Below are 27,311 nucleotides of genomic sequence, written 5' to 3'. Positions count from 1 at the left end.
TTCCTTATTACCCATGAGAATTGGAACACCTCTCATATAGCTATGTCATACTGAAAGAGCATGACTAAAACCAAATTCATCTAAGGCACTATTTGTATTCATATCTAGACCAGGAGACCCTTAATAAAGTCACCTATGCTTTGGTCACCTTCTAATTGAACAATTGCAATATATTCTATGTGGGATTGCCTTTGAAAACCACTGAAAAGCGGCACCAGGACCAATTATGGCCCAGCCACAGCATCCAGATGCAATTGAAGCTGCTGATTATTACATATGAAGTTCTTTGTGGCATAAATCCTGATTATCTAAGGGACTACCTATCACCCATTGTTTCTACTCAATCAATATGAATTGAGAGAGTTGGGCATACTCCAGGTCTCCTTATCCCCAGGCCCTGGGTTAGAGTGGGAGAAGGGTTCCTTGCCAATTTTCTTTCTTTTTTTTTTTTTTAAAAAAAGTGATTATTATTTTTTCCAGACTTCTTGATAATATAGCAATATTTTTGTTTTTACTGTATTTTTCTTTTTGTTGCATGTAAGCATCCAGTCACAGGCTCTGGGCTTACATCTCATAAATAAATAAAATGTAAAACTACATAACAAGACTATTCTGCCCTCTTCTGTGAAGAGTTCCATGTTTTCTAAAAGAACATTGAAAGCTGTTCATTTTAAAATCGTTTTCTAAGTATATGTCTAACTGTGATGGTGATGATTTTGGTACTCTTATTGGAGTGACCACAAGTACCCCTTCATCGCTGTAACTGAGTCATCCATTTGGCTGCTAATCATTTCCTTCTTTTTTTTTCCCGTCATACTGTGTCAAAAATATTTAATGCGAGCCTGTCTAAGTAATGTCTAACTGCAGGGGGTAAAGTTATACAGTAGATGAAATAATAAAGAAGGACTCCGCTTGCGGGTTGAAACTAAAACTAACCGTCTAAGGAGTTTCATGTCACTTTAATAATGAATCGGAACTCTTCATTCAAACATCCCCTTATCTAACCGACTGCCAATCCGGGGCCACTTCCTCTCTCATAACCCTCCAATGGAAGCGCTCCACGAAGGTAGCGTCGTGGGGACGTCGCTTCAGGATAGACCGAAGTTAAGTGACAGCGCGGGCTGACCAATGGAGTCCAAGAGCGATCCTATGGGCGGAGCTTCCGTGCCCCTCTGAATCAATGGGGTAAGGAGTCTCTTAGCGTTAGAGGCGGGGTTTGTGCTAGGGAGAGAAGAGGCGAGTGGGTAGCGGCGGCAGCGCTCTGGAAGCGACCACGTGATAAAAGGCACTCGGGCCGCCTGGAGTTCTTTGCCCGGTGGGAGCGCGAGTAAGGTGAGTTGGGGCTCGCCCGTCTCTGTCAGGAGCCGGAGGGGAGTCCTCCCCACAGAGCCTTGGGCTCCTGCTGCTTCTTTGTCGTGTGCGGGGGGAGAGGGGGGGATATGGGGGAGGGGGGGGCTGGGACTTGCAGCGGCCAAGGCGGGCGTCTTGGCTGAGGGAGGGCGACGGGTGGAAAAAGAGCCCGAAGGCGGCGAATCGAGAACTCCTGGAGGGATTCCGAGACTTAGAGGGTCTGAGAACGGTGGCGAGGGCCTAAAGGCGGCAGACAATTGCCGCCTTTGCCCCCGTGAGGCCTAAGCGGAGGAATTGAATGAGGAGAGTCATCCCCGTCGCTTCTCTTTTTTTCTTTTTCTTTTTCTCTTCCTTTTTTTCGCTCGACCCCAGAAGGAACTGGAGGGTTTGTGGGTGCGGCGCTCAGGAGGAGTTGGGTGGAAGGTGCCCGAGGCCGGCTCTTTAGCCCTCGGGCCTGTGGGGCCGGTGTGACTGCTGGTGGAGAGGACCACATGCGTGTAAATGACTTAGCATTTGCAGTCGCGGGTGTGTTACGAATAGCCGCCGTTAAGGGCGAGGAGGTGTCGCTGCAGGGCGAAGGACCCCGTGAAGCGGGTTGGGCAGAGAAGGGAACCCTAAAGTAGGGAGAAGATCCGGACACGCATAGCCGTGAAGTGTAGGTAACATTCCCTCGTGTGAAAAAAAAAATAATTAAAAAAGCCCTCCAGAGCCGTTGGGAGTCTGAAAATACGCGTGACTTTATACGGAAGAAGTTTGCTCTGTCATGAGGTGAAAAGGAGAATGAGTGAATTTGGCCCAGGGCCCCTTCAGTAAGGGATGCGCAGTGGACGGGAGCATTTGAGTGAATGAAGCGGAAAACGGATGTTGTATTTTCGTGGGATCTTTTATTGTGGTTATTGTGAAAATCGTATAATGTGGCATTAGTACTGATATCAGTAGCTGCATCAAAAGTGGGTTCTCTGCCTGTGCAGCCCTGAGAAAAGTGGAAAGAAAAAGGTATTTTATTCCTATTTGAGATGAATTGGCCTTTTGCCAGTTAGGACTTAATGACAAATACATAATTTTCATACAATATGGGTAAATTAAATTTTGGATCTGTGTTCCACGGAATCTAGATGGCGCTAGGGAGAGAAAAATTGATCGAGTCTATCCTACTATGAATTGAAAAACCAATATGATAAGATAGAAGGATAAGGGCATCTGCTCAATTTGAATTGATTTTACAATTTTGAAAAGCTAAACGGAGTTGGACTAATTAAAAAATGGTCTAATTAAAAAATGAGCTAATGTAATCACAGTTTGAGCATGAAGAAATCTAATTTTTGTGTGTGAGAATGATTCTGCAGGTCGAAGGTTAACTTGTGAGTGCAGGATATAGGTGGTGTAATGAGCTAACAAACCTTGAACTTCAAAAGGATAATGGTCACAAGAATGAGGAAATACCTCTTTGTATTTGAAAGTAGCAGTTTATTTAAAATCTGCAAGTCAGGCATATAGCCTTCCATAATTACATTTGTCATTTTCCTTGTGTCTAAGTTATAAATGCCTTTTTTACATCAAAAGTGATGTTTGAGTGCTATAAAAACTCCTACAGAAATAAAAATACAAGTGTATTAAGTGGCACAATATTAAGGAATAATTCCCAAATGACCATAAAACAGACTGCAGAAGAAGTCATATTGTTCATAGTGGACTAAGCAATTCTATACCATTCTCAACAAAAGCAATAATGTTTTCAAAACAGTATTCTAGTTCTTAATGGAATGATACTGAATTGGAAATGACAATTCAGTATATATGAAATATCTATGTGTTGTCTTAAATGTGATTGACAGTTTTTTAATTTGGCAAAAGATTTTGTAACTACTGTACTGGGTATTGTGTTCCAAAATTACAGAATAGCATAAAGGCGTTCCTGTTCATGTTGAAATTTTTTTTGTTCATGTTTCATTGTGATTTAATGTAATTTTTAATTTTATTACATGAATAAATGATTTTAACAAAAAAGCAGGCTATCGTGATGCATATATATGTCAGTCAAATATTTAAAACACAAGTACTTGCCTTATTCGACAAATATTTTGAATACAGACAAATGTGTGTTCTAGCAGGTGTTTGGCCCCTAGACTAGGTAAAAATGCCATACTTGTATACCGTATTTTTCAGACTATAAGACGCACTCTTTCCCCCCCAAAAGTGGGCAAAAATGTCTGTGCAACTTATAGAGTGAATATTGTAAGGGGGGGAGAAGGGGGTTTGGTGTAGCGCTGATCAGCTGTTCTAGGCGGCTCTACAAAGCATTTTTTTAAATGATTTCCACGGGCCCTATTAGGTGATATTTGGTAACTTGCTCATTTGTTTGAGTAGTAGTTTGAATGTACTGGTAGCTAAATAATAGGACTGTGCAACACTTCAAGTTGGAAGGCACAAAACTGCTTCTGAAGATATGGTCTACTTGAATGTATTTCTTTTCAGCTGCTTAAATTAAGACTTGGAGTAACAGGACAAAGATGGACTGTTATTAAAGAGTTTCACATAGGCATTATGTTCAAATCTCTGCACAAATTAAGGCATCATTTAGTTTTCTAGTCCAAAATGCAGCATAGCTGTGCTAAAGATAAATGCCAAGGGACCCTCATCAAACCTCATTTCACTTTAATTGTTTACCTTCTGGATTTCAATAACAAATGTGATCTTAAAAGTGGAAAATGTTTAATTATTTAAATATGCTGATACAACAATATAATCTTTTATTTAAAAAAAAAAATCCTCATTTTTACCCCTTAGTGTAAATTTCTAGTATTGCAATTTACAGTTAGTTCTCAGATTACAAGAACAGCTGGAACAGCAATCTGTCGCTAAGTGATGCAGTTGTAAAACATAACATTACATGATTGCATTGTTTAGCGATAGCAGTCCCAGTTACCATTGTAACCATTGGACTGCGTGGATCATTAAGCGGAAAGAGGCTGGAGTCCCAGGCATGGAGTCCAGGGTGTGTGTGGGTGCTGCAGTCTTTTACCATGAGTGAGTGCTGTAGAGTGCTGGTGGGTGCTATGGAACGCAGGAGGGCCATAGCAGAGCCCTCCTCAGGGCAGAGGTTGCTACAAGTGGGTGCATGCTACCGACTGCGGGCAGTGTTTGCTATGGAATACAAGGTCCCTGGGATGTCTTACGTGGCTACTTCAGGAGTGATTTGTAACCTTCCCGTCTGATGTCTCCATTGAATTAGTTTGTGGTAAGTCAGGAGGGAAGGTCTCAAATGACAATCATGGGACCAGGGGATGCGACTACTGTTGTGTGATTTATTTGCTAAGTACCCCAATCACATGACTACAGGGCTCTGAGATGGCTGGAACTTTGAGGAGCGGTCATAAGCTACACTCATTCAGTGCCATCATCACTTGAACACTCATTGAACAAATGTTCATAACCTAAGGGACTACCTGTATGTGAAAGATAGTCATGAACTCAATTTCAACAAGAGTTCTTACTGTTCTTCAGTCATGCCAAAGTAGTTTCTACTCTCCTGTTTACTCACACTATCCATAACACAACATTACTCCAAACATTAAAAATGTGCATAATATTTCTGTAAGTATTCTCAAAATAGGCAGTTTTTGTGATCTTTTCAGTAGCTTTGATCTTTTAACATTTAACACGGATAATTAGGTGATAATTTGAAAAAAATACTTAGCTGCTTGGTAAAATTCTATTTACAAGTTGCTAAAAGGAGCATTTATTACGTATTTTTTTAAAAATGGTTTGTATAGTTGGATCGCTAAAGGAAGAAGATAAATAGTTTAGAAGAGAAAAATGGCAATAACAATGTAAAACTAAGCACCTTTAAAATTTTTATTCATTTAAAAAAATTAGAATAAAAGTGAAAAAAATGAGTAAATAATCACAGTTTTCAGTTACCATAAAATTTAAAATTTTGACAGAAAAGATGACATTGTTGGACATATTGCAGGAACTTCTATTTGTATGATATAATTGGTAACTTTCCTGAACCCAGTAATGTTTGTACATAAATTATATTATGATTTAAAGTATAGTAGGCAATTGAGTAATGTATAACATCTGTGGCTGTATATTTTCAATTCTTCATATCTAGTTGTTCCCCTAAATTATGTTACTTTCCTTAAACAAATTTAAGATAAGGTAGAATTTTCTGAAAAGATTGAATGCTATAAATATCTCTTTCCAATAATTGTTAACCTAGTGTCTTAGGAAAACATCCATGGAAGTTTGAAAGCCATGTCCTCTCATGTGTGTTCCCAGTATTTGATATGTTTTATAAAACTGTAACTCATGTAAAAATCAGATCTCATTTACTCAAAGTCCAAAATTAAATATTACAGTAATGTAACCTCTTTTTAATAAATGTATTAACATTTATTTTAAAGTTTCCTATTTTTCTTATATTCAAATGTTATTATTAATCCTTGTCTAGAAAGAATGGATACCATGGACAATACAAGATGAAATATCTGCATCACACCTAATTTGGTGTGTAAATTCTTTGTTATAATAATCAACATTAAAGCAATTTATTGTACCCAGCCATGGTGCATGCCTTGTATTTGTAAAGGTTGGGTTTAGAATAGAATAGAATAGAATTCTTTATTGGCCAAGTGTGATTAGACACACAAGGAATTTGTCTTTGGTGCATATGCTCTCAGTGTACATAAAAAGACAAGATACACTCGTCAAGAATCACAAGGCACAACACCTAGTTATTGTACCATAACACCTAGTCTTACGGTACAATAAGCAATCAAATCATACTTGGAAACAATATCAATATAAATTGCAAGGATACAAGCAACGAGTTACAGTCATGCGGTCACAAGTGGGAGGAGAAGGGCAACAGGAACGATGATAAGACCAATAGCAATAGTAATGCAGCCTAATGTGAATAGTTTGACAGTGCTGAGGGAATTATTTGTTTAGCAGAGTGATGGCGTTCGGGAAAAAACTGTTCTTGTGTCTAATTGTTCTGGTGTGCAGTGCTTTATAGCATCATTTTGAGAGTACGAATTGAAACAGTTTATGTCCAGGATGTGAGGGGAGGGGTCTGTAAATATTTTCACAGCCCTCTTTTTGATTCGTCCAGTATACAGGTCCTCAATGGAAGGCAGGTTGGTAGTAATTGTTTTTTCTGCAGTTCTAATTATCCTCTGAAGTCTGTGTCTCTCTTGTTGGATTGCAGAACCAAACCAGACAGCTATAGAGATGCAGGATTAAATAAGACAAGCAAAAGGTCATAGTCTTGGCAGTTAAACTGCATTTTATTGATAAATTTAACACTCTTCTCTCTTTGCCATAGACCATGAAGCGAAAGTGCTTGCTATTTGCTTTATTGCTAATAGCTGGAACATCCAGTCTCCTGGCACATGACGGTGATGATCACGATCATGATCACGATCATGATGGTGAAGATGTAATAGATATAGAAGATGACTTGGATAATGATGCTGAAGAAGTAGAAGAATTAAAGCATGAAACCAGTGCGCCTCCATTACCTAAGGTTTGATTAAATATTTTTCCAGTTAAAGAATCAGCAAAAGCTACAAAAAGAAAACCCAGCTTTTGTCTTGTAAAATTAGAATTAAGCTTGCATTTTTTAGTATTTTATATAAGATTTCATGAAGGATTAGGAAACAGCATGCATAATTTGAGGATTTCCCATGCAATCAAATCACACAACATTGGGTGCTCTCACAGGATGTTGTACAAATTCTTATGTGAGTTTGCATTATAGCATCTATTCTTAAAAAGATCTCTAATGCCTATTTTCAAACCAAAGGAATATCAGTGTTCCATTATCATTCAAAATTTAGGAGAAATCACCTTCTGAATCATACATTTAAAGACTGAAGTATGGTGTGTGTGTGTGTGTGTGTGTGTGTGTGTATAATCCATCCATACTGTAGCTTGGTTTTTGCTTTTTAGAAAACCTCTCATCAAACATAACTTTACCTGATGTGTAAATCCCAAGACTATATTTTATTACACAGGTATTCTGGTAATTCTGATCTTAACTTGGAAGTTGAATGATTAGGAGTTTTAACATATAACTATAACTTTTTATATTGCACTTGATTATAAACACACGGTAGTAAAAAAATTATTCAGAATATCATCTAATATTGAATTTCTGTCTTCAGGTAACTTATACGGCCCCAGTACCAACAGGAGAAGTTTATTTTGCCGAAAACTTTGATAAAGGAACTTTAGAAGGGTAAGCATTCATCTAAACAAGTACTAGTAGATATACATGAGGAAAGCTTGAATTAAAATATGTTTTAAAAAATTTTTATGAATCAATTCATAAATCAAGGAAATGAAATCAGTGCAACTAAAATACCTAATACAGAGTACATCTGATAACAGTTGAAAAAAATGGATCATATAGAACAGGGGTGACAAACACAAGGCTTGCGGGATCCGGCCCGCAGTGTGGTTGGATCTGGTCTGCAGGGCTGTCCTGGAAAATGTAAGGAGCCAGCCCACGTTGCTTCACCCCGGTTTACCCAATGCGAAGAGGAAACATCGGGCCAGTGTGGCTTCGGCCAGTCTACCCAGTGCAAAGAGGAAACATGCCAGCACACCAGGGGAGTGGCATCAAGCTGGCGATGCCCACCCAGTTGGCCATGCCTAATGCGTGGCGTCAAGCTGGCCATGCCCACCCAGTAAGCCACGGCCTCCCGAGGTCAACCACAGCCCTGATGCGACCCTCAATGAAATTGAATTTGACATCCCTGATATAGAAAGAAGAAAAACACATTTAAACATTTATGAAGAAATGACTTGTTCACTAATGTCTTAGTTAAGAGTGACTTTCCAGAGATAACATTCCAGTCCAGATACTAAAATGAAAATGGCTGTTATGCATGCCTACCAAACTTTGACATATTATATGCATAAATAATCTGGTAAATTATTTTTTTTTTAATTATAGGAGATTATAGTCTCTCTTAAGTAATTTGAGTTGAGAAGTTTGGCAGTACACATTTACTATGTTTTGAAATGTATCAATTGCAATGGTGTGGGATCAGAGTGTAGCCTTTTCTGTCATAACATCTGCCTTCTGGAAATCTCTCAAAACCTTTTTTTTTCTAGCAGGCTTGGAAAAGGTGCAAGGTGATTGTATTTTGTTTTAATACATTGATCCATTCTCCCACAATCTTTCTTATTATTTAAGTTGATTTTAATTTTTTTAGATTTGTTCTTAATTGTTTTATTGTGTACCATCCAAAATCAAAATTGTGCAATGGGTAGCTATATAAAATTGAAAAATAAATTCTCCTTGTTCTACAATACCTTCATGTAAACTTTTAAAAAACATTTCAGGTGGTTTCTGTCTAAAGCCAAGAAGGATGATACGGATGATGAGATTGCCAAATATGATGGTTTGTATGACATCTTATTCTTTATATAGGAAGTTTTATTGCAATATGTTGCAATACAGGTGCAATACAGAAAGAGTATTAGAGAGGATTATTCAGTTATATAAGGCTCAATTTGCAATCTGTGCAGCCCAGATACAAATTTATTTCCTTAATATAAGCTAAATCAGAGTTCCGTTAGAGCATATAAACTTAGTCTAGATGTTTATTAGAAAATTTGTTTGGCCAATTTGGCCAATTCCCAAAGTATTTGTTTATGTACTTTTTTTGAGGTAGGTTTTTTTCCCCTAGTAAGAGGAAAAATTCTTGTCCTACACTTTATATAAAATTATACTAAAAGTGATGGTTATTGCAGTCTTAGAAAAAATGATTCCATGAAAGTAGAATACAAGCATAATTTTTCACAAGTATCCAGATTAATAATTCTAACAAAATCATAATGTTACTTTGCAAAAAGCAGTTATGAACAGATAATTATGCCTAGTTCTCACATAAATGTATCGATATTCAGTAGCTTCTAACAATATAAAAACCATAATTTTATCGAAGAAAAAACTACTGTCTGCAAAAGGTATTGCTGATAAATTTCTGAAGGAAAAAAGAGGGAGGAGCATTTAGTGCAAGCACATGATAACTGTGAAGAGTTTGAAAAATGTTGTGTTTGACATATCCATCATATTTGTTACAGAAACAAAAGAGCAAAGTTGTGTTATTTCTGTCTTGTTTCTATAGGCAAATGGGAAGTACAGGAAATGAAGGATACTAAACTTCCTGGGGATAAAGGACTTGTGTTGATTTCACGGGCCAAACATCATGCAATTTCTGCCAAACTTAATAAGCCTTTTATCTTTGACACCAAGCCTCTCATTGTACAGTAAGTATGTTTTGCTGTCTTTTTCACTGAACCAGCAATACTGTACCAATGCATAAACAATAGATAAGGGCTCACAATGTAATTTAGAGCCACTTTGGTCTAATGCAGGGGTCTGTAACCGTAAACACTCAAAGGGCCATTTGGACCCTTTCCCACAGAAAATAAAACATTGGGAGCCAATAATTTAACAATCAGTATGACTGGGTAGGCGTGGCCAACTCAACATCACTCACTCCCACCCAGTCACATCACTCACACACACACACACACACACACACACACACACACACACACACACACACACGCCATGCCTATCCAGCCGGTCATTAGGCGGAGAATAGTTGTTAAATTATTTGCCATGCCCGGCCCCGCCTGACCCTTCCCCAACCACTTCTTGCTACACCTGGTCTTGGGTGTGCGTGAGACACTGGCCTGACCTCTGTCAAACCTCACATGGCTTTGCCATACCTGGGGGGGAGGGAAGGAACCCCTGAACTGGTGCTGAGTGGTGGGAATTTGACATCTGCAGGCCGACCAGCCTATGAGCAGCATGCCGACGGATCACCTAGTCGGCGGAGAGGGGGCATCATAACACCGGCAGCCTGCCGGTCCTTCAGGAAAAGCAACTGACATCCTGGAGGCGAGAACAAGCTGTCGCCACTGGTGTTGCCAGGGGCAAGTGGGGCAGGGTCGCGGTGTGGCTCCACGTCGTAATGGGCTCAGAAGGAGTGGACCCTGTCTCCCCCATTGTGAAGCGTACTAAATTTCACTGTGCTACGCAAGGCACTGCAAGAGCAGCAGACAGGCCATGGAGGTGGCAACAGCAATGGTGTCGAGAGCCGCAGCAGTGGGCTGAAAGAGCCACATACTGCTCTGGAGCCGCAGGTTGCCGACACCCGGTCTAGTGGTTAAGGCACCAGGCTAGAAACCAGGAGACTTTGAGTTCCAGTCCCACCTTAGACATGAAAACCAAGAGGGTGACTTTGGGCCAGTCATTCTCAACCCAACTTGCCTCACAGAGCTATTGTGGGGAAAATAGAAGGAGGAATAGTGTTAGGTTTGTTCACCACCTTGAGTTATTTATAAAAATAATAAAGGCGGGATTTAAAAAATTTAAAAAATAAATAAGAAATAAATTTAGTATCTCATTGTTTGTATATGCATATTATACCATTATTTTATATGATAGAATTGGAAATTGGAGGGGGGGGGGGGTGTATGTGTAAGGAAATAAGTAAATGTAATTCCCTAGGAAGGAATTGAGAGGAGGGAAGAAAGCAAACGAAAATGTAAGCTTTGTTAGTCAAATGTTAATGTAGTGGCGTGTGAAATCATTTCCAATAGGATTTTTTTTTAAATGACTGTAACCTCTTATATTGCAAACTTAGGTATGAAGTCAGCTTCCAAAATGGAATTGAATGTGGTGGTGCATATGTGAAACTGCTTACCAAATCAAATGATTTAAACTTGGTGAGTATTGTTAATCTTCTCATTTTGAGATCTTAATGTTTATTTGTTTGGTTTACACTCTTGCAAATCATCTTATTACTTTAAAATGATTGCATGTCAGTTTTCTGAACACTAAGCACTGTTTATCATAAATCCTATTATTTCAATTACATTCAGGTTATATATGCAATTTTTATGAAAACTGCTAAGAAATGAAAACTATTGCTCATTAGTTGGAATAGCATTCTTTTTTGATTTGGGCACTTGTGGCTTATTTTGCATTAAAAAAGGGATCCTAACAAAGAGTTCTGCCCCCCCCCCACAATTGATTTAAAACTGTTATCTTAGAGGTGGTTGGTAGGCTCAATTAAATATAATCTAGGTGTGCAGTAAAGTGTAAAATGAAAGCTTTGTTAAAAGTTAATTTATATTTTGAAGGTTTTCCTATCTATATCTTTCATAGGACCAATTCCATGATAAGACTCCATACACAATCATGTTTGGTCCAGACAAGTGTGGTGAAGATTACAAGTTACACTTCATTTTCCGCCACAAGAATCCAAAGACTGGCCAATATGAGGAAAAACATGCCAAACGTCCTGAAGCAGATTTAAAGAATTTTTTTACTGATAAGAAGACGCATCTTTATACGCTGGGTAAAGCAGACACATATTTAGATACTTTTGTGGGTGAAATTATAACATACTAATTATTGAAGGCAAGAGAGGAGGAGCATTTTCAACTATGGTATAGTGAGTGAATAAGGAAGGTGACCTTGATGAAAATATGCAAAAATGTTGCCTATGAAAAAAGGAATGAAACAATTTTAATGACTGAGAAACTCAGGCAGAGACCTCTCCGATTCATGGGCGTATAAGAAGTATAGCACAGTCAGACTTAAACAATTCTGTTATGGCTCATCTCGATAAAGCTAGTTTTTGCCTTCATGGAGAGTTGATTTCCTGCTCTGGTTTATCAGTGGGCCTAACATATGGACTATATTGTAGAGAATAACTTCTTTACATTCTCATGATTCTTTGATAAGGAGAACTGGGGATTCTAATAGATTATAGGTGGTTCTCGACTTACAATCACAGTTAAGCCCAATATTTCCGTTGCTAAACAAGGCAGTTGTTAAGTGAGTTTTGCCAGAGTTGTTAAGCAAACCATTTTATGACCTTTTTGCCAGTTGTTAAGCAAACCACTGCAATTATTAAGTGAATCTTTTGGCTTCCCACATTGACTTTGCTTGTTGGAAACTGGCTGGGAAAGTTAAAATGGTGATTGCATGACCCAGGGACAGTGCAGCTGCCATAAATAAATGCCAGTTTCCAAGTGCCCAAACTTTGATCATGCCACCATGGGGATGTTGCAATGGTCATAAATGTGAAAACTGGTCACAACTCAATTTTAACTTCTAACAATCACTAAAAAAATGGTTGTAAGTCAAGGACTGACTATATATGATTTCCATGAAATTTTTGAGTAGTCTAGGAAACCAAAATATTATTTCTTGCTTGAATTTGGGTGAAGTATTTTTTTAATGCTGCATTCCATTCACAAGATCCCTTCACAATGCTGTATAAATAGGAAGACAGTAGACCAAAAGATAATGACTGTTTTTTTTGAACTCATTTTATCTTTATATTTCTGGATTTTTATCATAGTATTGAATCCAGACAACAGTTTTGAAGTTTTGATTGATCAAACTGTTGTAAACACTGGGAATCTACTATCTGATATGACCCCTCCTGTGAATCCTCCACGTGAGATAGAAGACCCAAATGATCAGAAGCCAGAAGATTGGGACGAGAGAGCTAAGATTCCAGATCCAGATGCTGTTAAACCAGATGATTGGTAAGTAGTTGTTGAAAACCCTTTGATTTTTATTATAAAAGGATGAAAGAAGGTGAGTCTGGAGTTCATTTTTTTTGTAGCATAATCCTATCTCTTCTATAATAGCCTTCTTTGGTATAAATTATATTATGGAATTGGAGGCAATTCCACTGTGTACTAATTGATGGACTTGCTTAATAGCTTCATTAGTGAGATGCACTGAGCCCAGTTTTATCCTGCAATCTGGGAAAGGCTTTTGTAGGATGAGAATATTACGGTTGTGATTTTACATTTTTTCATGAATTTTGTAAATCAGCACTGTTGTGTTTCCCTTTGTTAAGGGCATTAGCAAACAAGCAAGCTGAGAATTTTTCAGAAATGTTCTTATATATATTGCCTTGCAGTCCTTGCTGTAGTGAAGGTAAAGGGAGTAAAAATACTGAGTGTTGAAGCTAGGGAGTTTCATCTATCAATTAAGTAACTCTTTGCATTTTTTTATTTAACTTTATATGGCTACTAATTGGAAGCAACTGTGGACAGGTTATAAGACAGTGATAAAAACAAATACAAATGTAAACAAACATTGTACAAATGGAATACAAAAACTAAGGTACCTGAGACGTAGTTATTTTCAATCATAGACTTATATGAGGCTCTAGGCTTTTACAGCTTTCAAGAAGGTCAACAATGTCAGGGCCATCCAATCTCCAGGAAGAGCCTGTTCCACAGAGGAGCTGCAACAAAGAAGGCATGTTGTCTTGTTGCTGCAAGATGATAGTGTTTCACTGAGGGAATCTGGAACGTAACCACTTTTCCTAGTATGGTGGGATCACAGAAATAATTGGAAATAAGGTCCCATGTCATGTAGGGACTTAGAAGTGATAACCAGCCCTTTGAAGTTCACCTGGAAATCTATTGGAAGCTAGTGCGGCTTGCACAGTAGAGATACTACTTTGCCAAACCTCAGTGCATCCTGAACTGTCTGTGCTGCTGCATTTTGAACCAGTTGAAGCTTCTGAGTCTTCTAAAGGACAGTCCTATATAAATATTGCAATAATCCAGACAGGAAGTGTCTAAGGCATGAATGACTATAAGCAGAGCCTGCTGATCCTGAGCACAAGTTGCATGTGAGATGGATCAGTGCAAAGGCTGTCCTAGCCATTGCTCTAATATACTCCTTGAACAGTAGTTATGGGTTCAGGAAGACCCCCAGATTGCACACCAGCTCTATTTTGAGGGAGCGCTATCACTGAAATGGCTCCAGAAACAGCACCAAAACACAGTGACATTCAGTCTTGCTAGAGTTGAGACACATCTATTCACGTACATCCAGTCCGCAAGCACCTTTAAGTCCTTGTACATCATCACTTGTACAGGTACCCGTTGAAACCACAAATAGAACTAGCAATTCAGTAAATAAAGCAGTTGCTAGGTGAAACTGCAATTGTTCTTATGATCGTACTTCAGCTTTCCTTTGCTTTACAGTCCTGTGAAGGTTTGTACACGTGAGGATTGGTTGCAGTTATTTTTTATCACTGTTGAATTGCAAACACTTGCTAAAGTAACTGTACAGCTCTTGGCAGAGTTAGGGTGTACAACTGGGATATCGTCAGCACACTATTCTGGCTTTTCTCTTTAGCAAACATAGTTTCTCATAAATCTGTCATTCCTGTAAATTGCTTGTATTCTGATAGCTTTTTCCCTCCAAGATGGGTATTGTGGCTATGGCACCCACAATACCCATCAATTTGAGGTGGTCACTTGCATACACACTCTCCCATGAACATGCTCCATCCATGTCTCCGCAGCCATTTGCACACGTTCCCCCACCATGCAGCAGCCACCTCCAATCTTTTTGCATCACTCACTCACACACTCTTCCCCATCTGGTAACAGTCAACCCCACTACACTCTTCTGTTCCTCAACAGCCAGTCCTATACCTGGAAACACCCACTCCAGTACTTGTGCAAGGAGATGTATCAGTCACTCAGTCACCTTTCCCACCTAACAGCATCCACCCCTGCTGTGCTCTCATTGGACCTTGAGAATCATCTGCGCGTTTGGCAGAAGCTATTCCACTTTACCACATAATCACATAATCACATGTTCATACTCCCCCGGCTAGCTGTGCCATGTCATGCCATACTTTGACATCCACCTGCACATTCTCATGCATATTCCCCCACCTAACAGCAGTCACTTACTGTCTGACTTGTAAGCAATTTGTAAGGGGCTTGCAAGTTCCTGTTGGCTTCCCCTTGGCTTGGCCTGTTGGAACCTGGCTTGCTGGAAATTAGAAGGTCCTTGTTTAACAATGGCAACAGGGAGTGCCAGGATTGCTGTCACTAAATAATGTCATGACATTGTGGTTTACGACTACATCATTTAGCCACAGAGGTTAAAGTTAACAATTCCAATTGCTATTGCTAATACCCTAAGAGGAAGGTTAGCCATCACTGCACTGGCTGTTTGCCTAATGCAGTGATGGCTAACCTTTTTGTCGTCGCATGCCAAAAGTGGGGGCAGCACGGGGGGTTTGCATGTGTCCGTGCCCACACCCATAATTCAATGCAGCCCGCACATGTGCGTGTGACCCCCCGGCGCTCCCCCCGCTTTTGGCACATGATGGTACAGTGGGCCCGGTAGGCCTGTTTTTCACCCTCTCCAGCTCCAGAGGCTTTCTAGGAGCCTGGGGAGGGCGAAAACTGCCTTCCCCACCTCCCTGGAGGCCCTCCGGAGGCTGGGAACAGCCCGATTCCTGACTTCTGGAGGGCCAGAAGGGCAGAAAATCATGCTTGCTGGAGCTGAACTAGGGCAATGCTCGCGTGCCCACAGATACGACTCTGTGTGCCACCTGTGGCATGCGTGCCATAGGTTCGCCATCACGGGCCTAGTGTGTTCTCTGCTGCCTCTTATGTGCCTCCTGATCATTTTCCCACTCTTTGGAATGCAGGAGTGCTTGCTTACCAACATCAAAAGCAATGCAGCAAACATGCTATGCAAACAGCTTAAAATACATTCATGATCCCTCTCCAATCATTGCTCTGCAAGGTTCATGGTTGAAGCAAGTGATTTCTGTAATCGGTCTTTTCATGCTGGTGGTGCATTTGCATTGCTTCCAGTGTGTGGAAAAGCAAATAGCTTACTCTTCCAATTCGTTCCTCCAATCTCTTTTCTGCAAGGGCTAAAAAAAACCAGGCAGGTATAGGACAGCATGTACTGACTAATAATCACATGACTAAGGGACACTTGGAAGATTGTACATGATTGTAAATGGCCGTCAGATTAATTTTCAGCATATTATAACTTCAAACTGTTACTGAACAAATGGTCAGTAAATGAGGACTAATTTAGTTAGAACAACTAATATTTGAAAAAGCTAGCATTTTGGTTTTAAACCATGTTATATTGTAAATAAAATAACATAATTTTGATTATTTAATTTTTTATAGGGATGAGGATGCTCCTGCTAAAATTCCAGATGAAGATGCTGTGAAGCCAGAAGGTTGGTTGGATGATGAGCCAGAATATGTAGCTGATCCTGATGCAGAAAAACCAGAGGATTGGTAAGTTAATATTGGTCTCACAATATATTTAGCTTTAGGGCATGGTCCTAACTATACACGTGCAGTGATCATAATTGTGAGGACCAGTCATAAGTCTTTTTTTAGTGCTGTTGTAACTTTGAACGGTCACTAAACAAATGGCGACTACATGTCCACACAAGTTTATAAGAACATTGAAGAGTAACAGATGTAACGTTTTGAAATGGCCAAATCGAAGTCCACAAATGCCAGAAATTTTGTAGCATAACTTGAAATGAATAGTTTGTGCTAGCTTGTGCTCTCAAATGCTTCCATGTTGGAGCAATTTACCAGGACAAATGATCAAAACTAGTACATAGCAAAGTTGAGTGACTGATCACCAATTACTGGAAGAGTTGTGTTGCAGTTGTTGCAGTTAAAGCTGATTGCAAACAGTTACTAGATACAGAGTAACAGAGTTAGAAGGGACCTTGGAGGCTTTTTAGTCCAACCCTCTGCTCAAGCAGGAGACAACTATTTTATCATACTCAAATATCATATGATGGATGATTTAGTTTGTGAAATAAATCAAGCAAGCACCTAAGTTTAGTGTTACTTGTTAACACAAATTTTCTCTATTTCAATAGGACCCATGAGGTTCTGGTAATAGTAGCAAAGATACAGAAGACTGAAAAGGGCAAATACTTTCTCATAGCATAGGCCAATATAAATTGAATTTCAACTGTATATTATAGCACAAAGTTTCTCTCTGATTATGTGTCAGTAAATGGAAGCAATCCGTATAATACTAGTAAATTATTTTACATGATAATTTTTCAATGATGATGTATTTTATGCTAACCTAAATAAAATTATAACATTTCAACACAGTAATTTATATTGTATTTTTATGTTGGATTTATCACTATAACTTTAATTGCTATTGATAGTGTCTCTCCCATGCACATACTCTGCATTTATGAGAAAGAGAAAATCCTAAAGCAGAGATTCATGTTTTAGGGATGAAGATATGGATGGAGAGTGGGAGGCACCCCAGATTGCAAATCCCAAATGTGAATCTGCTCCTGGCTGTGGTACCTGGCAACGACCCACAATTGACAATCCAAACTATAAAGGCAAATGGAAGCCTACTATGATTGACAACCCCAACTATCAGGTATATTATTTTAAAAATCTCTGTCAAGGAATGTTTCTTTAGGTATTATTTCAATGTTAAACTAGGTATATTGTCAGGTCATTATGCAGAACTAAATTATAACACTTTTATACAGGTGGATGATTATTTATAGAGAGTAAGCTTGTGAATTTACCTCTACATCAGCCCTGGGCATTGTATAGTCCACAGGCCACATCCAGCCCTTTGGCTATCCATACCTGGCCTGCAGTGGTGCCACGGGCCGCAATTGCAGCCCTCTTGATTCAGCCCTCCGTAACAGTCCCAGTTCGTCCCTTCAGAAAATTTTACATGAAAAAGCAGAAATAGTCTTGTGGCATCTTAAAAGTTGCTACAGCATAAATTTACAAGACTACTTCATCCAGTGTGTGAAATTCTGCTCTCAGATGTTAGTATGTTTATTCATGTGGTTTGGAAGGTGCGAGGCCATAGGGAAGTGAATGGAACAAATATAATCAGGGACCATTCTGTTGTTGAATGTACGCATAAAAAGTAACATTTGTTTACAAGCAACTAGGTGACAACACAATCAGTGTACCAATGGTGAGATTATTCACTAGGCTAGAAACCAGGAGACTGAGTTCTAGTCCACCCTTAGGCATGAAAGCTCTCTCAGCCCAACTAACTTCACAGGTTTGTTGTTGTGAGAAAAGTAGCAGAAAAATGTATTGGGTATGTTCACTGCAGTGACTTAAAAAATAATAAAGGTGGAATAAAACAAAAATATAAACTAAAATGAAGCCATTGTCTCCTAAGGGAAGAATGGGTGGAAAAAGCGATGGGAGATGGCAAAACAAACTACTTAAATAATTAAAGAAAGGAATCTATCCAGTTTTCTTTCTACTTGAAAACTGCTTCTGGACTTTATATCCAAAAGAGAAAAAAAAATAAAACTTTGTTTCTGAGTTTTGTTGATTAGATTAATTTGTTGTGGTAGAAATTCCTAGTACTTACTAAATATGCAAGGGAAAATTTTCAGACTATTTTAAATTTTACTGCATTGAAAAAAGTTAGAAATCACTGCTTCCCCTCCCCTTTTACCTTGCATTCTTTTTCCTTTCTTTCCCTTCCCCTGTTCTCTTACTATCTTAGTTTCTGTTTGTGTTTGTATAATACATTCCCATACAAAATATAAAATAAAGCTGTTGTCTCCATTAAAATCCAGGTAACTTCTCAATGAATTGTAATTAATAGTCTATAAAGTGCCACAAGATTGTGATGCTACAGAGAATAATTTAAGTGCCTCTATAGAAGCTGCCTTATATGGCAGTAGACTATGATTTATATTTTGTCAATGTCTGCTCAGGCAATGTCTCCCCAAATATCACCACAGTGTTTTTACAGCTTTCTTCATAACATTTTAATTGGATATTAAGATTTCTATTAATCTATTCAGTTTAGGAATTTTTGAAGTATTAATTAAAATGTCTGAGTAATTAAAACTTACAGAATTGATTCAGTGATGTCTGTGCATTATTTAGGGCATCTGGAAGCCAAGGAAGATTCCAAACCCTGACTTCTTTGAAGACTTACAGCCATTCAAAATGACCCCCTTTAATGCTGTGGGACTTGAATTGTGGTCTATGACTTCAGATATATTCTTTGATAATTTCATTATCTGTACTGAGCGAGCAGTAGCAGATGATTGGGGTAATGATGGATGGGGCCTGAAGAAAGCAGCTGATGGTGCTGCTGAGGTGAGAAAGAAAAGTTTAATTTTTTTCTAATAGTGCAGCATAAAACGGAATTCAGAAATTCTTATTTTTTCTTTTCTATTAAACAGATTGATTTGTATTTTTCTCTTTGAGAAAAGAGAAACAAAACTTCTCTTTGTGGCCAATAGAAGCACAGCTTTATTCAGTTTTTTCATAATGTTCGAGTGTTGTTAGTTGGAGTGTGCTAACTCATTTTCATTTTTCATTATTTTTTAATGGCTAGGTTAAGTAACTTTGGCATTTTTTAAAGATTTGTAGCCTTAGATAAAGTACTAGTTTAATACCAGATCTTAGGATCAAAAGTATTTTCTTTAAACTTAAGGCAGAAGAAAGCTGAATCCTATCAGGTGAAAGCTGCTAGACTATTGGCCAATTGATTCAACTGGCTGTGAAAAACCATCGCTAGCAATAGCTTTACAGATCTTCAGACCTGAGTTTTTCAGTCAGCATGCTCTAGCATTCTTTCCATTAGGTATTTTCAAGAAACACTAAATGGTGAGATAACTCTCAAATATGCATGCTTAATCTTCTTGAAAAACCCTTAAGATTGCTCTCATAGAATATATTAGTTACAACAGTGCGGAAACTGTTGCAGTAATTAATATTTGGAAATGTTAGTGATTAGATTTAGAAATTACCAATCATCTTAAATATTTAATACACTTTAAAGCTGCATAAATAGGGTGAGGGTTCTATAAATATATTAATTTATATGACTTAAAGTAACTATGTAACTTTGAGTACCATGCTATAAAAGTTGTAGTAGGTATGTGTTAATAATTCAATGGACTTATATCTCTCTGGCAACTATATTGTTTACTATACCAAATGGATATGCATATATTTAGATTTAAATTTATCTTCTAGCCTGGTGTTGTGACCCAAATGATGGCTGCTGCTGAAGAACGTCCCTGGCTTTGGATAGTATATATCTTGACAGTGGCTCTGCCGGTTTTTCTCGTTGTTCTTTTCTGTTGCTCTGGAAAGGTGTGTATGGATGTAGTTGATTTTAAACATTTTGTTTGATAAACTGAGAAAGAAAACAGACCATTTTAGAAGAACTGAACTTGAAAACCCTTTCAACATCTTATTTCAGACAAAACAACCTAGTGCTGCAGAGTACAAAAAGACAGATGCTCCTCAACCAGATGTAAATGAAGAAGAGAAGGTGGAGGAGAAAGAAAAAGAAGAAGAGGAGGAGGAGGAGGAGGAGGAAGAGGAAGAATCAAATGAAAAAAAGCCTGGTAAATAAAAGTGTCCCAAGCTTGGAAATGACTAAAAGCGTTCTGGAAAATTCCCCATCTTCAAAAAACCTCTCGATTTCTGAGAAAGGGAAGATGAATATTGCAGTACAGCGAAAGCTCGAAGGTGTTGATTATTCCCAGTTATCTGTTATATCATCCATGGTATAGTTACTACCCAAATTCACATAAATGACATAAAATTATATTAACACATCAGGAATTTTGTCTGTTGCATTGAGGTCTGCAAAACTGACACTTTTGTTGTAAAAAATATTAATACCCTTGTGATACTTTCTTTAGAAGAGAAGGAGAGGAATGATGGAAATACAGAAAATGTGAGCCAAGAGGAGGAAGCAGAAGAGGAAGAAGAAGAAGAGGTAGAGATGGAAGAGGAAGAAGAAAGCAGAGACATTACAGAGGCAAGTATTTAATTACATAAACTTTGTATGAGACAAATATTAATACAAGCTATTAGGCCGTTAGTATATTTAATAAGCCTAGTTTACAGTACATTGCCTCCTAAATCTATAACCACAACTTTATAATGAAACAGTAAATATTTATGTACTAACATCACATGTTGGGATACAAATTTGTTAAGGCAGATTAGCATTTGTTATTTTTTTTCCCAACACTGTGTGCAGCTGCAGGGTTTGAGTCCATATATGCATTATCCATATACTCAACTGACAGGTGTCCAATTTTACAAAATTCTGAAAGCCAATGAAGCCATTATTTTTTTAAAAAATATTTGAGTTTAGGCTGCTTGTTTGTCAAATGATTCTGAGTGGCTTATAAAGAATTAAGAACAAACCATTGCAAAGAGAAAAATATGAAAGAATGCAGCACATACACCAACCGTCCCCACATGCGCCCCCCCCACCCACCCATGCTGTGTGTAAAATGCAAATTCATATTATTGGATGGTTTTATCCAATAAAACCTTTGCCAATGCCTGCAGGAAGACCCAAATTGGGAACTCAAGTGGTGAGAGGATATTCTTCAAAGAGCAAGTGCAGCAGAGAAGGCAGGTCTCCTTGGGTCTTAACAAGATGACATTGACCGGCTGGCTAGCTGGCTTGCTTACTTACTTACTTATTTACTTACTTTACTAGTTTCTATAATTTGCAGATAATCAAGGATTGAATGTTTTCTCTGTTCTAAAGTTGATAATTCTAAAAGAAAATATAGAAACATAGAAAACAGACAGCAGAAAAAGACCCAGTGGTGCATTGAGTCTGCCCTTTGATTTTTGGATTGTTCATTTGTTTTTCTTTTTAATTTATTATTTATTGTTTTTTATTATTTTTATTTTTGTTGAATGATAGACCTATGTTTATCTCAGACATGTTTAAAATCAGTTATTAAAGATTGACCCACTACCTCCTCTGGAAGTTAGTTACAAGTTTCCACTACACTTTCTGTGTAGTAATATTTTCTAACATTTTTGAACTTCCCTCCTGTCAGTTTGAGATTATGCCTCCATGTTCTTGATTTTTGCTTAGTATTGAAAATCCTAAATCTTATTCATGCCCTTAATATATTTAAATGTTTCAATCATCTCCCCTTTCCTTTCTGTCCTTCAAGCTGTACATATTAAGTTCCTGCAATCTGTCTTGATAATGTTTTGTCCCTCAGACTTTGCACCATTTTTGTTGTCCATCTCTGGACTTGTTCAATCTTCTACTTTTTTGTAAGTTAGGTTTCCAGAACTGGACACAATATTCCAAATGGGGACTGACTAAAGCCTTATATAGTGGGATTAGGGCCTCCTTCTTCATGCCGGTGATCGTCTAACAATGCATCCAAGAATTTTGTTTGCCTTCACAGTTATCTGGCCACATTGTTTACTCATTTTGCAGACATCTGCTATGAGTAAATCTAAATGCTTTTCTTCTGCTGTTCTAACACTGTACCCCAATACTATACTCTGCCAGAGGATTCTTTTTCTCCAAGTTCATGATTTTATATTTAGAAACATTGAACTAGAGTTTCCACATATTTGACCAATTTTCCAGCAGTGCCAAATCATTTTCCATGTTATGAATACTTCCAAGAACATCAACTCTATTACACAAATTTGTGTCATCAGCAAAAAAACAAATTTACCAAGCAATCCTTCAGTCCTTATAACTTACAAACATGTTGAACAGAATAGAATCTAGAACTAAACCTTGTGGCACAGTATGTGTGATTGGTTTCTGTTCAGACAGTACCCCATTAATAATCACACACCGGGCTCTACCCTAAGTGAACTTCCTATCCACTGAACCACCCATTGGTTAAGCCCTAGCCTGTACAACTTTTTATGAGCTCATTACATGAAGTTGTAGCAAATCAAGATAGTAATTCAACTTTGTTACCTTTCCTACACTTTTAACTTCCTACTAATCTTCACAAAATTTTATTTATAGCAACTTTTTCCAGTTAGTAATATTTCTAAATGAAGTTACATATAACTGTACAAATTATTAGAAGATTATTCTAACATTGAACGCTATCAAGTGCAATCTGATATATTCACAGAGTTCATTCCCATATGAGCGTATTTGATATTTTTTGAAGTATACATTGTTGATGCTAATGTCAAATGTTAAAAATATTAAATCTTAAGGTTTTGTAATGCCATTTACAAAAATAACCCTGAACTTGATTTTTCTGTTACCCTAATATGTATGTTAGAGTTGAAACATTTTTATTGTTTTAATATTGAAAGAAATAAGCATGTAGGATAATAGTTCAATATGATTGATATCTTAAAAGTCAGGCTTAGGGTTTTAAGAAGTAGCTTGTCTCTGTTCAGCACTGCTAACAATTGTTAAAACAAACAACATATACTGATGTACATTACTCTTGAGATCTCAATAAATTACCTTTGAAAATATCTACTTATTACTTTTAAAGCTAAATATCTGAATGTAGCTAGATTATTTATATGTTGTTTTATGTTTGCAGGAGGAAGAAACTGTGAATAGATCTCCCAGAAATAGAAAACCAAGAAGAGAATGAAATATCCTAAAAACTTAATCTGATGATTTTTTCTGATATGGTTTTGGGAGAGGACCATGGATACCTTTTGCTGAAAATCAAAAATCTTCAAAATTCACCATCCATAGGTTCCTGTCAAATACTCTGCAGTGAAAAGTGTTTAGCAGTCAAATATTTGCAATTGTGTTTCTAAATAATATTCCTGTAGAAAAAGAATGCGTTTAACACAAGCCGGCTATGAATTTCTGGAATGTTACAAAAACTAACATTTTTATTTTGTTTTTAAATAGATGATAGAATTACCAGTCTCAAAACTTTTGGCTTAAATTAATGTATTAATCTATCAATGGAAGTGAAGAGCAAACCTTAAAGACAAATGCCAGATGTAAAGTTTTTATAAGTCTTTTCTTTCTTACAAAGATGGAAATTCTTATACAACTCTTATTTCTCATAGTATGATCATGTTAAATGTAGGATAAAGTTAAAATCCATTTGAAGCAATCTTCAAGTGCTCAAACTTTCTTATTGATGAAAAGCCTGTGGCCATGAAATACTCAGATTGGTCATAGATACAGCTCAGTTAAAACAGTGTTTGCACTAGTCTGAATTTAGGAGCAGATTTTAGTGAGACTGGATTGTCTTGTTCATTTAGATTTTGAACTTTTTCTCAATTTGGAATTTGCTTTCAGTTTTTGTGGTGTCCCCCCTCCCCCAGTTTTTTTAAACATTTCCTTCTGTTCCAGCTGTTGCTTCTCCTGTACAGTTTTTTCAGATGCAGCTTTCCTGCTAGAGAGTACACTTGTTTAGCTCACTGTTAAAATTGTGTTTCTTATTCTCAGAAGGTAACACTACTTATTTCTGGGTCCAAACGTTGAAACAGGACAGTGTTGCTAACCTTCCTATTGTTGCCATCTTATGTACATTTATGCACAGGATAAAAGGCACAGGCAAGCTGATCTTTCAAGTTTTATTTGTGCTGAAAGCAAATGTCAGTATTTGTGGCTGAGGAATAAGCATGTGAAAACTTGGCATATGTAACATTTTGAATCTCAGTGCTCTTCATGTATCAAAATGTTGTGAATCTAGGGGGTTCCAGATGAATAAATTTTTAAAAAATATGTTGCATTGAGTATCTAGCTATTCAGAAATCTTATGTAGAATACAGAGTGTTTACTTAAGAAAAGCATAATCCTCTATATTATATTGAAGTGCATGATGGAGGAAAGCGAAAAAGAAATATTTTGCCACCTGTTGTTCTTTATTTAAATATATGGCACTGAATTAAAACACTCCCAGTTTCTACTTGGTGGGTAAGAATTTTTCAGAGTAACTAAGATTTTATACTTTTGTTCAGATATAATTATATACATAGCTTTTTCAAAACAAGACTAACAGCTGTCTTGCAGATTATTTTGCAGAACCCTCAGTTCTGTTATCTTTCCAAAACAGCAGAATTATCCTCATTTGAAGCTACAGTGCTTGCAGCCTTTGGCTTGCATTCCAGCATCATTCCTTGCACATCTATAATAGTTGTGCGAGAGTTTTTATTTTTCTCCTTGTGTCCTCCAGAGAGCTTTATAAACTTGGCATCCATTCCACTGGTAGATTCAATTTAATACAGTCAGTGGCTTGCTTCCATAGTTTCTGTTGTCTAGTCAGTATGTTTAAATGAAATTATTCCCCCTAGTTTCTTCTATTTTTTTCTACATCATTGACTTGCAGTGGCTATTTAATACTAGTACTAATTTTAATGTGCTTGGGTTAATGTTTTTTGATCATCGTCTTCACTTTTTGTGAAACATATATTCCTTTCTCCAGGATATTGGGAAGAATGAATCTGAACTCAAGACCTCTTCAGAATACTCCTCTGTTTGCATGTTTTAGCCTTTTTTCATGTTAGTGAAATGTACTTTTTTAAATGCCCAGTGTAACCTCTGAAGCCTTATTAAGACTACTTAGTACTGGGAGAAGATTGTCATCTGCTATTTAAGAATAATAAAGCAAAAAATTAATATAAAAAGTCATTTGTAATTTCCAAGTAATTTGGGGTGCTGAATTGGTAACTTAATGGATGATTTTAAAAAACTATGGAAAACCATTCCGATGCAGGAAATATTTTTACACTGACATAGTTGAACTCTTGGTTGGAAAGAAATAGACTTATAACAGACTTTTAGGAAATGTTCTAAAGAATTTTAGAATGAATAATATATTTGACTACTTCTGTTTGAAAAAGAAAGTGCATTGTAGCCATTTCAAATCAGTCACAGTTCATATGCAACATATGAAGATATAGATGCTTTAAAAAGATAAAGATCTTAACTAAATGTGTGTTCTGTCTTAGGATACTTACCCCATTTCATATGGGGATGTTATGGTTGACAGGAGAGCAGAACATGATTAACCATAAATGACAAAGGTTATCCTAGATCTCCATAATGTGGCCCAGCTCTCCTGTGACACTAAATATGGTGCTAAGAATACATTTCTTCGCACCTCTTTGCCTTCTCTATTATAATTTTCTAAATGCCAGTATTGTTTGACGCAGGGTTCAAGTGTTGGTAAACAAGATTGTGACTTAAGTCCTGACTGTTGTAAAAATCTGAAGATGCAGTATGCATATAAATATATTGGTTAAGTTATAAACAAATGTAAGCTTACTTGATCAATAAAGAAACATAGATCACTATTTTTCTACTGTCTAGTCTGCAATATTTTGGGGGATTGGCTTTCATAATCTAAAGAGTTGATAGAAGAGTTGATAGATCTTCCTTCAGAACTATTACTATGTTGTGAAAAAACTGAACAAAATGCAAAGTGATTAAATTGTTTGCATTATGTTTTAAATATCCTACTGAGAATATTTTGAGTCAGGATTGTTAAAAGAGTGGAAATTTAAAAGGTATGAATAATACCATATTGAGGTAGTGGTTCCAAATTGGTTTCATAGTGAGCATCTTGCGTTTAGAAACCTGAGCCTTCATGAAATGTGTTAATCTTTGTGAAGTGTTCAAAGTACACGTTCATATCACTGTTTATAACCTTGTTGTTCTAGTATAACATGCACAATTTCAATATGAAAATTGACTACCATAGAAAATATTTTAATTATTGATACATAGTTAATACACATTTGATTTACATAGCACATATTTCTAAGATATGAACCATTAATTATAGAAGAAATGGAATGATTATCAATGAATAGCCTTTCTTACGTTTCAAACTTTCTGCTACTGGTAGTTACAAATTTGCTTCCTAGAGTAATTGTGACTTTAAAAGTATGTTGTGATAGCTTGGTGCAAATTTGTATGCCAAAATAATTCTATTTATTTGGAATATTTTTATGAAATGAAATAGTCTTCATTTCAGGAATGTTATGAAATACCCCAAGAATGTGGCCTTAAAACTTTCAAAAGTTGTTTGTGTGTTAAACGTATAAGATACTTTTCCTTAAGGAAAAGCAATAAATTGCTTCTTTTAATCCAATAAATTGTTGGATTCATTCTTTTTTTCAGCGTTAGGTTTAAACACACAAATGTTCTCTAAATACATTGTAACATAAATCACAAGTAATATGCTTAAACTAGAAACAACACTAAAACTTACCAGCAATTTAAAAAGCCTAAATTATAGATACACTGGAAGTTACATAAATGTATGTATACCTGTTCAAGAGTTGACACTTTCACTAGTATTTTAGAATCTCGTCAAAATCTG

At 37.1% G+C, this 27,311-nt stretch overlaps 1 protein-coding gene across 2 annotated transcripts; it reads left to right on the top strand.

Moving 5' to 3' along the window:
• The first annotated feature begins 1,236 nt into the window (after window positions 1-1,236).
• On the top strand, window positions 1,237-26,282 carry CANX (calnexin). 2 transcript variants are annotated; one of them, XM_070937241.1, is made up of 16 exons: window positions 1,250-1,332; window positions 5,807-5,862; window positions 6,683-6,883; window positions 7,524-7,597; window positions 8,710-8,768; window positions 9,498-9,639; window positions 11,028-11,109; window positions 11,552-11,744; window positions 12,756-12,945; window positions 16,378-16,491; window positions 17,470-17,626; window positions 19,126-19,341; window positions 20,227-20,346; window positions 20,456-20,603; window positions 20,904-21,022; window positions 23,559-26,282. In XM_070937241.1, the coding sequence occupies exons 3-16, from the start codon at window positions 6,686-6,688 to the stop codon at window positions 23,610-23,612; spliced, it is 1,866 nt and encodes a 621-aa protein (XP_070793342.1). In that variant the 5' UTR covers window positions 1,250-1,332; window positions 5,807-5,862; window positions 6,683-6,685; the 3' UTR covers window positions 23,613-26,282. The 2 variants fall into 2 exon arrangements, with proteins under 2 accessions (XP_070793341.1, XP_070793342.1); XM_070937240.1 differs by lacking the exon at window positions 5,807-5,862 and having other exon boundaries at window positions 1,237-1,332.
• Window positions 26,283-27,311: the final 1,029 nt, after the last annotated feature.

This window comes from Pituophis catenifer, unplaced genomic scaffold (assembly GCF_029215685.1).
Source record: "Pituophis catenifer annectens isolate HBS135680 unplaced genomic scaffold, rPitCat1.0.hap2 SCAF_2, whole genome shotgun sequence".
NCBI lineage: Eukaryota > Metazoa > Chordata > Lepidosauria > Squamata > Colubridae > Pituophis > Pituophis catenifer.
Note: the sequence above shows the minus strand (reverse complement) of the source record. Positions and strands in the feature narration are given on the sequence as shown.

Bases quoted from the DNA above. Each gene is read 5' to 3' on its own strand.
- CANX (XM_070937240.1), top strand. From the start codon at position 6,686: ATGAAGCGAAAGTGCTTGCTATTTGCTTTATTGCTAATAGCTGGAACA. The intron at 12,946-16,377 runs GTAAGTAGTTGT...AATTTTTTATAG, and splicing joins GCTGTTAAACCAGATGATTG to GGATGAGGATGCTCCTGCTA. The intron at 16,492-17,469 runs GTAAGTTAATAT...TTCATGTTTTAG, and splicing joins GCAGAAAAACCAGAGGATTG to GGATGAAGATATGGATGGAG.